At 40.6% G+C, this 12232-nt stretch overlaps 1 protein-coding gene across 8 annotated transcripts in view; it reads left to right on the top strand.

Moving 5' to 3' along the window:
* Nucleotides 1-12232, top strand: part of cep112 (centrosomal protein 112) — a 94445-nt gene that overhangs the window by 29931 nt on the left and 52282 nt on the right. For 5 of the 8 annotated variants that reach the window (XM_046414560.1, XM_046414558.1, XM_046414562.1 and 2 more), the window contains exons 16-18: nucleotides 151-213; nucleotides 1304-1383; nucleotides 11868-12003. In XM_046414560.1, the coding sequence (XP_046270516.1) occupies nucleotides 151-213; nucleotides 1304-1383; nucleotides 11868-12003 (279 nt within the window). The remainder of the gene's footprint in view (nucleotides 1-150; nucleotides 214-1303; nucleotides 1384-11867; nucleotides 12004-12232) is intronic. The other 3 variants (XM_046414559.1, XM_046414563.1, XM_046414561.1) reach the window with 2 other exon arrangements.

Here is a 12232-nt window from a genome sequence, read left to right as displayed (position 1 = left end):
TATGGTTTGGGTGGTGTGAGGACTATGCATGTTTCCTGTTTGTCGCTGTTTGAATGCCTGCTATGAAAGTTACAAAGGGCTTGTCTTTGTGTTATGTGTCACAGTATCACCTCTGCCATACAGTATCATTTCAACTTCGCTTCCTTTCAGGATGAAGGGATAAAGTTTCAGCAGGAAAAAGAAGAACTGCAGATCAACTGTGAGAAAAAGGTAGTGTGTACTTGATCCTTCAGGAAAACTGATCCACTGAGCTCCATAGCTTCTGTCATTGCATTAAAGCAGCCCTGGACAAAGTTATTACGGTCAAGTGGAGATCAAAGCCTGGAGTCACGTGTTTCTTTTGGTTCCCCTTACTTTTAAATTTTATGTCTGGTCTCATAAAATCAGAGCTGTGATTAACAGGTAGACGCAGGACTGGACAGAGAAGAAAGAGGATGATTTATTATTTAGCGAATGAATTATCAAGCAGAGAAAGTTAAGAATGAGAGTCAATCAGCAAAATGGGACTTTCAAAAGGGACATTTTTCTCTTGGTATACTGATGCATGTACACTCAATTCACCCTTTGCTCGGGTCTTTAGTTTTGAGAGACCCTCATCAAAGGCATAGAGCCGTCAGTGAGGGGACCATTGTTAACGATCTGAGCTGGACCAGACCAGCTCAGGCCAGACTTCTCAGGTGAAAATCAGGTTTTTAAGAGTTGCTGCACCTGGGTTGTCTTCAAAGTGCCACAGGCTGTGCATATATGGGGCCTCTCTGTCTGATAAACCCACAAGAACCTAACAGGGCTCTGTGCACTTAATTCATGGTCAGAGAGAATTTAAATTAAGCCTCTCTAAAAGAAAGTCCCAGGTCATTTATGTGTTGTCGTCAAATGCAGTCTGTTTTTATTCTGTCCTTGTAATCCACCTGTATCATTTTTTCCACCTATCCTTTTTTACCTTCCCCCTTCTTGCAAGGTGACATGCGATGAAAACAATGAAAGAAATAGGAGTCAGGTGTTCATTTTCCACTTTGTTTTCCCTGCAAAGATTCCTCTTTCTGCTCCTCAGGAGTGGTAAATGAAACAAATGAAGGAGGCCAGAGCATGGTATCTGGACATAAGAAGGGCTCATATGGCTGCCATAGATTCAAAGTGAGAGGCCCTCTGTGCACGCAGACAGGCTCGGATGGTACTTTTGATGGGGTGATAGAGAGAAGAGACGAGACCAGATTCACAAGGTCACAAGCAGGCGAGTCTTGCTGAGTGATGTTTGATGGTGTCTGCTGTTGCACTCACTTGCACCTCTTTCCCTCTCTCTCAGGTTTTGGCAATCCACACTGAGGCAGAAAAAGAAAGGATAGAGGCCAAGAGGAAGATAGCCAAACTTGAAGATGCACTCAGGTACAATGATAAAGACCAAACCAAACCAAAGGTGTGATTTAAAAAAGTATTTATTTAAATTTAAGACAAGAGATTTGAAAAGAAAATTGAATGTCACAGTGAAAGTTTTTGAAAGTGTTAGATCTGAATTAGTAAAACATTTTTATTTAGTACTGAGTGATGACACAGCTGGTATACAAAAATACAGTAATCTAGTGTCAAACTGTAGGTCTGGTGCTAAAGCTTTACACATTTATTATTAGATGTGTGCAGTTGACATAAAGTGTGAGCTGGAGCAACCCTAGATAGATAGTACAGCACAAAATTCTGCACAAACCTGATCATAATCTCAGAATATCATCAAAATACAAACATGTTTATGGTGCCCAGGGTTATTTGACAGGTGTATGGACAGATGTCCTTCCTAATGTACTGAAATTGCCCCCCTTTATTCATGAAATTTCCAACATATATAATGGTAGCGTTGCATTAATTTTACAGTTATTGTTATCTCACATTTGACGCATATCACGCTTTGTGGCTTCAGACTTTATTAGAGCGTTGTTGTTGTATGTGTACAGACTTGAGTCTTTGATCATACGAACAGTGTGTATGAATTCTGATCTAAGGTGGAGTTTGGCTTTAACAAGCCAACCCCTGTACTCTCTCTTTGATCTTTTTTTATAGCTGTGAGTTCTACGGTTCGAGTTGAGAGCCGGGAAACTGTGATGAGAAGTCGTTTCAGAGCTTCACGTGCGATAGGCATTTGTGTTGTCTTGAGGAAAACTAGCAAGCTTAATCCTACCGTATAAATTAAACAGTCTCTACATTAATAAACTGAGGGGAAATACCACGACTGTAGGTTTTAAGACACCATAAAGATGATTTGTATAAATGTAATTCATGACTTGCTGTGGAAATATTTTTTTGAAATATATAGTAATTTTATGCATTAAAATATGTTAAAACTGCGGATAAGCGGTATAGAAAATGGATGGATGGATGTTAAAACTGCACTAATCAATATTTTACATGGCGCAATTGTCACTTGTCACACATATGTAACATGAAAGGGATTGATATAAATAATGAACCACCACACAGTTATCAGCCTACTCTACAGTTCCCCTTGCTTCTGCAGATCTTTTAGTATCTTTCAGCAATATGTTTTGGTTCTGTGGCCTGCAACTTTATTGTATAGGTTCACGCTCATCAATCCTGTTTCCAGCCTCTGCAGGCAGCTGTTGTTGACATGAAAGCTCTGATAAACCCACTGTACATTAAGTCTCTACAACCAAACAACTGAAACAGTTAGCAACTAACTGGTGAGCCAAGTGCACTATTTAGTGACTAGAGAGCCAAATATATCTCTCAAGAGCTGGTAGAGACCCAACATAGAGATAAAATTAGAGGAAGTATCAGACTTACATTCATCAGGTGGCCAGAAACATGGCTTCAACTGAGTAATAATATTTCTGTGTGTCTTGTGGGTGTGGAATTCGAGAACTGTTTGCTAGCACTCTCACCATACCAATTTTAGGTGATAGTATGTCACAAAATATGAATTCATGATGCTGTGAGGCCAGTTCGGAAGTTTTGACTTGTCATTGCAGAAAAAGCATGTGCACCTAATGACAGTAACAATGGCCCAGCTGCATTAGGTTTCCGAGTAACACATTCTGGTGAGCTGCCCTGCAAAATACTAGGACCCTGAAAATCCATCCATCCATTTTCTATACCGCTTATCCGTCAGGGTCACGGGGAGCTGGAGCCTATGGACCCTGAAAATGTTTCGCTTAAATCCAATGCAGCCCTTACAAATTAATGTTATTAAGTACACATGCTTCTCCTCAAATCTGCAAGATGCTTTTAAGCCGATGTAGGAATATTATAAAAATGCAGGGACTGAAATCATTGATAAAGGAGTCTGTCAATGTAATGCTTCCTATAATTCTGTAACTTCTGCTTCTGTTTTCAAATTCGTGTTTTGCACTCATTATCATGAACCGGTTTAGAGCTACTTTTGTTTACCTGCCACTTTACCTCACCCTCAGCTTCCTGCTCTCGCCCTTTAGCTTTATCACTCCCTTCCCTCCACAAGTCTTCACTCTGCTGACATCCTAGACTCCAACAGACTCCAGCTATTCAGCCAGCCAACCAGTCAGCCAGTCAGTACATTCCGCTGGGTAATTAGCTCCATACTGGACCACGCTATTTGGTCACAAGCAGATTTCGGTTTCCCTGGCAAAACTAGAATGTGTTCAGCACAATTAAACACAACACCCATTGAACAACCTCAACTCCAGTTCCAGTACTGCACAGCCAAGGCCAGCGCCCCCCCCCCCAAGAGGTTTGTACCAACTGTTTGTCACAATATAAGAGCAACCCAGAGGCAGTGGATTAGGCAAAAAAAATGGCTGAGCTTGGCTGCATTTCCTTTTTTCTTGGGTCTTTGGCAATGGCCCGAGGCACATTGTGTCATAGCCAGACTCTTTTTAAATGGCATCTGAAAACAACGATGCATCTTTTTCATGGATTAGAAATTGTATTAACTTCTAGGACAATGTTGTTATTTCTGTTTCTTTGTGTTTCTGTCTTTGAAACAACATGTAAACACATTTCTCAGTTTAATGGCATTTGGTATTCAGTGTTAAGATCGCAATGGGACATTGATGGTTGTGTCTGCTCATTGTTTGTGCTTGTCATTGTCAGCAGCCCAGCAACAGAGGACAAGCTTAAATGCAGCAGACAGATCCATTTGTGCATAAATTATCCTTGTTGTTAGTATCATTAACAAGCCAGTCATTCCCTCGTTTAGTGTTAACCGCTGAAAAACGGCAAGTGGCCCATTGGGCTCTTAGCTAATTAAGTACTCAAGCTCCACACACACACGCTAAGCAGTCGGATTTCTGTTACCTGCCTGCTGTCGTGGCAGCACTGACGGCCTTTAAAGGCGATCCAGGAGAACTTCAAAGTCGAAGCAAGACCGCACGCGGGGGTGTGTGTGTGTGCGCGTGTGTGAAGATGGAAGGATAGATGATGAAATTAAATACGTAGAACTGCTCAACATGCCTGCCATGTGCAAGATACTGTATGGTATGTGCACTGTGTTATGATGTGTTTTGTGTGTGTTTCTGGACCCTTCAAAGACATCAATATATATTTATGGATAAAAATGTATATGTTTTGATATTTTAGTTCTTCTTTGCGCAAGTAGAACAACAACTGAAGATGAATGTGTTGGCAGTTTTGATTATCGTTATTCATATGTAGCATATGTAACTGATGTCTTTGCACACTTTATTCTTTACTCTTACTCTTTCTTTCTAGTATAAAAAGAAAAGTCGCCCTGTCCTGATATACAAGTAAGCATAACTGTGTCTATTTTAATTCCACATCTGTGTTACTAGCAACAACAACAGAAGCACTGCAAAGCTGTGCAGAGAGCAAGTTTTTCTCCTTTTCTTTCATCCCAACGTGCCTCAGATCATTATAGGGCATTAGCATAAAGATGGCGAGATGCTCCACAGAGGGGTGGGGGTGGGATAGGGTGTTCATTTGGGGAACAGCTTGCCTGTTTTTGCAGCAGTGACCTCCAAATCACAATTTAAATTTAAAGACATCAGAAAATCACCTGATTGTTTAAAGTAGGGCAAAAGAACAACAGCTGGTCTTTTTCTAGATTACAGTGCCCCCCCCCCTTAAAGAGGCTGCCTCCCTCCTGTCCCTTGGCACCCAAATGGGTTTATCAAAACCACATGCCTGTTAAGGTTGTGGTGCAGAGTTGTCACAACTCTTGACTGTGTAACTTCTGCTCAGTTTGATCGTTTACAGTTTGGAGTGGCAGAGGCAGCTGGAGGGAAAGTGTGCTTGCCTTTCATTAGAGGCTAACACACCAGCTGTGTGAGTGACTGTCCAAGCCTGTCTGCACTGTCATGGATGGGATGTGTATCATCCTCTTCTTCAGTCACAAACCTGTTCAGTTAAAAGTTTTTTGCTTTTTTGCTTGTTTCAGTTCCATATGTTTTCTCACCAAACTACTGTTTTTTTGTTTTTGTTTTTTTGGCAGGGTATTAACTAAGTGTGGATGTCTTTCTTGGTCTGAGTGTCATTGTTTCTCACTCTCTCTCTCCCTGTCAATGTTTGTGCACACATGTTCACATGCTTGCATGAGACACTTCTTTTATGTTATTGTGTGTGTGCATGCGCATGCGTTCGTGCACATGCGTCTTACATCTTTGTGTGTCTTTTGAAGTGGTCTTATCTTTCTCAGCATTCTTTTCCTATGACAGGAGGGATGTAGGAAAGCAGGGGTGGTAGTGGTCCGGAGAGGGACCAGAGGCACCCGAGCAGAGGCCTGGTTAGTGTTTAGGAGCAGGAGCAGGTGGAGGTATGGATTCTGAATACTGAAAAGCTCCAACATGGCTCAATATTTACTCCCATGGCAACTGCATTGAAAGGGGTTAGAGATGGAGATGGGTTAAGCACCAGCTCGATACCACAGACTTGACTGAAGGAAAACTGCAAAGATCTCTTTAGCTGGGCTCTATAGCCAAGGGTCTCATACACTTGCAATGTACCTTATTAGTACTGAGCACTGATTTGCAGACATTAATGCTATCTCACCAAAAACAAGGAACTAAATCATCAACAAAAAAATCAGTTTGTTTTAGTATTGGAGCTCAAAGTTAATATGGGTTTAATGCTAAACTTGACATCTGGTAATATTGCAGAAATGTCTAATGGACCAAATCTAGGCAATGATTTTTTTTTTGTCTTTTTGATTATTGAATTAAATGGATAGATATTGAGTCAGATAATAACTTTCTCCTCTGGAAAAAAAAAAGTTTTTTCTGGTATTTAGCTATAATTTGTCATATCTGATCATTGCAGCATCATCATATCACTTGATATGTGCCCCTGATTGATATCATGATGTTTTCATATGCATAATGACGTTGAATGCCTTGCTTTGCTTTTGTGATTATCACACATAACCTTATTTGACATTTTTACATTAAGTGAGCTCACTTACAAATGTACGCTGACAGTATGAATAATTACCAAAGCAGGCACAAGCTAATTAATGCACTGAAACAACTCAATCTCAGTAGATTGTCTTTAGGGCTTTCGTTGATTCATTAAAAGCCTTCCGGCTTCATTTTCCATTGCATAATGTTTGGGATATGTAAATACAGTATGTTTACTTTAGGGGCCCGTGCATAGTTGATTTAGCATATTTCGCTGTTGTCTGCATAATTCATGAAGCCAAATAGCATCTAAGTGCACAGCGAAGGCAAGAAAATCCCTGTTCGAAATCATGTCACAAGTAAAATCTCTTTTTCTCTTCTCTGTATATTTTTTAACATCGTACATACATTTGGCTTTTCTGTTCTTTAGGCACAGCTTATGTTGCATGTATACAAAGAATAAATAAGACCCTTTAACATATCTGTTGTTTACTGAAGGAAAGAGTTGTATAGAAATATTTAAAATCTCAGAACTTTGAAATACGAGACAGACATTTAACATGTGTTTTTGTTCTGTCTCACCCACATAGTGGTTCTGTCATCCTGGGCTGCACCAGATTTCTCTGCGTCCTCTTCTCTCCTTATCATGTTTGGTTGTGTTTGACACGCTAACTAGTGAGAAGGAAAGTCACTGGTTTCATCCCCAGCGTTTGAAAGTGCAGATTCAAAGAGACTTTATATAGGTTAACTGAAATGTCATCTGTTATGCTGAGAAATTTATGCTATATCTGGTGATCTGCGGCTAACAATAATCATGATTTTCCTTTTTGATTTAATTCAATTTCCATTTAATTTAATTTAGCTATTAATTGTTTGGTCGGAGTGCAAGGTGACATCTTCATAGAAATTTTTTGTGTTTGTTTTTTTTTGTTTTTTTTCCCATTTGTGCTTATTAAAAAAGGAAAAAAACAGCCTCTGTTACTCAGTCGATCACAGTAGTCCACTAACAGTCTACTTTAAATCTGGACTGAGACTGTGACTGGTGTAAATATAGAATGAATACTCTAAATGCTAAAGTACCAGGAGGTTGAAGTTTAATTTCAGAGTTAGCAACTGTGACTGACACTACCTTTGAGTGAGGTTGGTAGCAGCACTAGTGAAGTGACTGTAAGCTCTCATTTGACTGGCGTGCACTGATGCTGCTTTTGGGGGAAAGGATGATGATAACAAAGCCTTTGCACATGTGTCCATTTTGTTTTTATATCTTTGTGTGAAATGCTGTTTGTCAACAGGCCACATTTTTAAAAGGCAGTTTTAAAGCCATCAAGCTCAATGATTCTGTGTTTTCAACTCTTTCTCTCTCCATCTTTAATATTTTTCTTGTCCTGTCTCTCTTTTGTGTTCACTTATTTGTGGTCTGTCTCCTATTCTGTGTCTGTTTGTCTTTTCTCCCTCTCTCTCTCTCCCTTTCTCTTTCTCTGGGGAAGTGGATGAAAACCAAGCCTGTTTTATTTTTTCTTCAGAGGGCGCTGAATATTTCAGTTTTGCATTTCTCTCTCTCTCTCTCTCTCCCTTTCTTTTCTGTGCTTCATTTTTTTCCAGGCTCCTTTGATGTGTCTGTGGATTCGTTATCATTCCGTTTGGATGAGCTCACAGACGCAGATGCGCGGGCACTTGCATGCACTTTCTCACATATCGCACGCACGCACGCACGCACGCACGCACGCATGCACGCTCTCACTCTCTCTTTTTATACTAGAGACCAGAGGCATCCACATGCAAGCGTGCATTCTAGTCTGTTTGTCAGTATTTTCCATGCGCTGCTCCACCCACATCACAGCCCATACAACTGTTAAATACTCTCCTTACATGGAAAGGATATTTGCATAAGCAATTACAGTTGGCTCTGTGTGCGTTAACTTTAATGTGTACCGTTGTATTAACTGTACTTGTATGTAAATGTTTATTCTAAGTTCCCTGTAGCAGCAAGAGGTGCACAATCAGGCGGCACGTGGCATTGTGTGGTTAGGGCAGTCCGGAAAACGCCGGCATCCCTGCGCCCCTCCTGTCTGCCAGGCGGCTGGATGGCGGAAGCTCTTTCACCCTTTCTAGCACAAACACTCCTCTCTCCTTGCCTCCCTCTCTTCCTCCCCTTTAAACAGCCGTTTAGGATTGAGGGATGAGAGGACTTCCTCTTTAGAGAAGGCACATCTTTAATTTGAGCCTCCTCTCCTTCCACTTTTCTGACCAGAGATCCATTTAAAGCCAACGGCCGCCCTGCCGCTGGCACCCCTCTCCTTCCTCGCCCTCTCTGTTTCGCCCTGCCAGGCCTCCCTGATTCTTTTTTCTCTGTCCTCTCATCTCACCCTCATTGCTCTGTTATTGATGGTGACATGCTGTCTGCTGCTCTAGTGACCACACACAGGGAAACTCACACACACTCTCACACTGAGTTATTCTCTGTGGAGTCACTGAAGCTGCCATGTGCTCACCTGCTCTTCTCAGCTTTAGAGCATAATATGTTTCAGTCTGTCACACACTTGAAGTTAGCTGGAGTGAGTTTTTTTCGGTGTATCCTCAGAGGTATCAGCCCAGCAGCCAGCTCCAACTTAGTCATAGTGCATTCCTGAAGTAGAGTTGTCAGTCACACGCAGAGTTCGGGACTGTGGCTCGTGAACAAAAGCCCATACACACACACACACACACACACACACACACACACACACACACACACACACACACACACACACTGTCAACTGAGACACACACCCAATTCATTTCTGCTCTGCATTGAAAGTTTAAAAAACTTGCTATTTCTGTGACATCCTCTTTTCCATTCTTTTCTCTCTTTTCCTCTGTCTTTCTTTTTTCCATCTTAGTCTCTCCACGCATCCTTTGTGTCTGTCTGAGCCCGGAAGGCAGTCATGCAACGAGACTGATTAATAATTACAGAGTACACAAAATTGGGAGAAAAAAAAAATTCTTTGTCGTTTGATGTCCGACATGAGAGAGACCAAAATTACAAAGAGACAGAATGCTATAAAGAGGAGAGAAAGCTTGCACATTCCTTTTTCAATCCTCTGCTTTTGCTTTTTTTTGCCCTCTTTTTTCATTTTGCTGTTTTTATCTCCCCTGTCTTTCTCCATTTCAGTGTTTTTTTCATTGTCCTATCTTTGCATTTTCTCAGAGTTGTTACTTCAGTAACAGGAAGTGATTAATCTCTTGACAAATTCGGAAACTTTGTGAATATGTGTGTTGGTAATGATTACAGTTTTCATTTTTCAGACATACACCACCTTTCAAAAGTTTTGAGTCACCTATTACATTTATGTTTTTTTCTTTCCTTCAAAAATTACCATGCATAGATATAAACAGTATAATTCAGATACCAAATATATTATTTACATCTGAAATAGTTTTGGCCCCAAAAGGAAAGGAATCTTTATTGAACAACAATGGTGCCTGCAATTTGGGCTCTAAATATGCAAGATAATATGCAATAATCTAAAAAGCCAGTCTACAGTAGTGTATGTTCAGTTGATATTTTGCAACGTGCTAATCCCAGACTAACCCTCCATTTCTATTTTAGTTTTAAGTTTTAGCTTTAGCAGTCCTTCTGCTTTGTTAAAGACATACATACCAGTTGAACTAATCAGTGCAAAGGGTCATCAAAACATTAACGTTATCTCTCTGGGTGTAACATAGTCACTGACTCTTGTTTAAACTCATGCGCCAAACATCTTAAACTGTGGGTGTGGAACTGCTGCATCCAGCTCCTCATTTCGATGTTTCACGACTTTCCCGAGAACCGCTTATCCAAACTACTTCACACTTGTCTCTAAACTTCTTTAGATCCTCGGCAGTGCACTTCAGCATGCCAAGTGTGAGAATCAAAGGGCAGACAGACAGATTCCTTCCATTTTAGATTAAAGGGATGGAATGTCTTAATCCTCCCCCACCGTCCGTTTTGTGCCTGTTGTAATTCTGTTATAATTGTACTTTTAATTGTCTCACCCACTGGCCAAAAATTCATTCTTCCTCCTGCTTGTCTGTCCACAGGGAATAATTATTCATTCAGTGTTAGCTAATTTACAAGGGAGCAGGAGAAGTGACACATACCCACACACACAGCACTGCACTCACCACACACTGTTAAAAATAAAGTTATTTTAAAATAAAGCCAGTCATGTTCTCTCACCAGCATTGTCCCTATGTGCATTAAACAGAAGAAGGGTCTTGGAAGGTGTCAGTAACTGCTGAAGTGAAATGGAAGATCACAGTTGAGTCTTTGCTGCTTGCTTCAGTTTCTGTTGATGTTGTGGGTTGAACAGTTGCACATTCAGTGTGATCGTATGAAAATTTAATGGGTATGTTCGCTGGTTTCCTTGGGGTTCATTCAACATTATTATCATATAACACTCATGAATAGCATGGACGGAAGTGCCAAAAGTTCATCTCCCTTTGAGGGATTTTTGCAAGATTTCGTGATTCAGAGCAGGATAAACCAGCCTGTTTTTGTTTGTACTTGGTCTTAAACATGCATTTTTATGTAAAAGTTTTCAATCATTTTTAAGTGTTTATCATAATAGATTGATTGTATCTGACTTGAATTGTGGTTGGATGCTTGGCTGTGCTTTTGGAGAGAACAATCCAATATGAATATCATATGACGAACACTTGGAGCTGATAAAACTTACGAGATGTGATCACATGTGGACGTGGTTGTTTGTAGTCAAGTCTGTGTCCAAGTCAAAAGCAAATCATGTTTCATTGCGCGGAACTGCAGAGTTTGCTCATCAGTTATGAATATTAAAGGGCATTATAGTAAGCTAACTGTTTGATCACTCTCTGAATATAAAGTTCATCATGCATATTCTCAGATTGTTTACAAAAATAAGACTTCCATACTCCCCCCATATGCCCCCACACAGCCTCCATGGGTTAGGCTTGACAGCTGCTTGGTATTGCTGTGTGTGATGTTGTGGCTGGGCCTCTCGGCTGGGCGCTGACAGCACTCGGTATGAGGCTGTCCTTCTTCGTGTGCCTGTCAATCCACTCAGCCTGAAACTCCACGACCTGACATTTGTCAGCAATAGCAGCAGTGTACCTGCATGAAACACACACACATATACACACACATACACATACACATACACACAGCATTGTATTTGAGCTGACGGCTACAGTAAAATCATATACTATCATCCTACTCTTCATCAAAAGATTAATATAAAAGTAAATGGCCATATGCAAAAGGTACTGAAAAGAACCTTATGGATTATGTTCTGCTCCTTCCTGTTTACTTATATTTGTACCTCCATTTTCAGTTTTCTCTATTCCTTTCCCTCTTTCTTGAAAATACTTTATAACTACTGTTACTTTCACTGAAAAGTCTGTCTGTTTACTTCTTAACAAAGCATTTCAGGATTTCTACAGTCTACAGCTGCATTTCTTTGACTTCATATATTAATTTCTGTGTGTGTGCGCGCGCACGCATGTGGCGTGTGTGTATGTGTGTGTGTGTTTGGTTTGAAGGGAGATGGAGAGCCAGCTGGACAGAGCCAGAGAGAGCCAAAGGCAGCAGATCCAACAGGCAGATATGGCACTGGAGCAGTTCAAGAAACAGGTGGAGCTCAGTTCTGAGAAAGCCTATGCTGACATGAAACTCCAGGTCTGATATGCACTCACACACACTCACACAAATGTGCATAAAGATACAAAAAAGCATTACATATTGAATGTACAGTGTATGTTAACAGGAAGCAGTTTCCATTAACACCTGATGTCTATCATATGTGTGTGTGTACTGCATTTCCTGGAAATCATGCATATACTGAACATTCGCAGTGCAGTTCGAGAGCACATTCGCATTTTTTATTTATTTATTTTTTTGTTTCCTG

The sequence above is a fragment of the Scatophagus argus genome, chromosome 16 (genome assembly GCF_020382885.2).
Source record: "Scatophagus argus isolate fScaArg1 chromosome 16, fScaArg1.pri, whole genome shotgun sequence".
Classification (NCBI taxonomy): Eukaryota; Metazoa; Chordata; class Actinopteri; family Scatophagidae; genus Scatophagus; species Scatophagus argus.
This window is presented reverse-complemented; position numbering and strand designations above follow the sequence as displayed.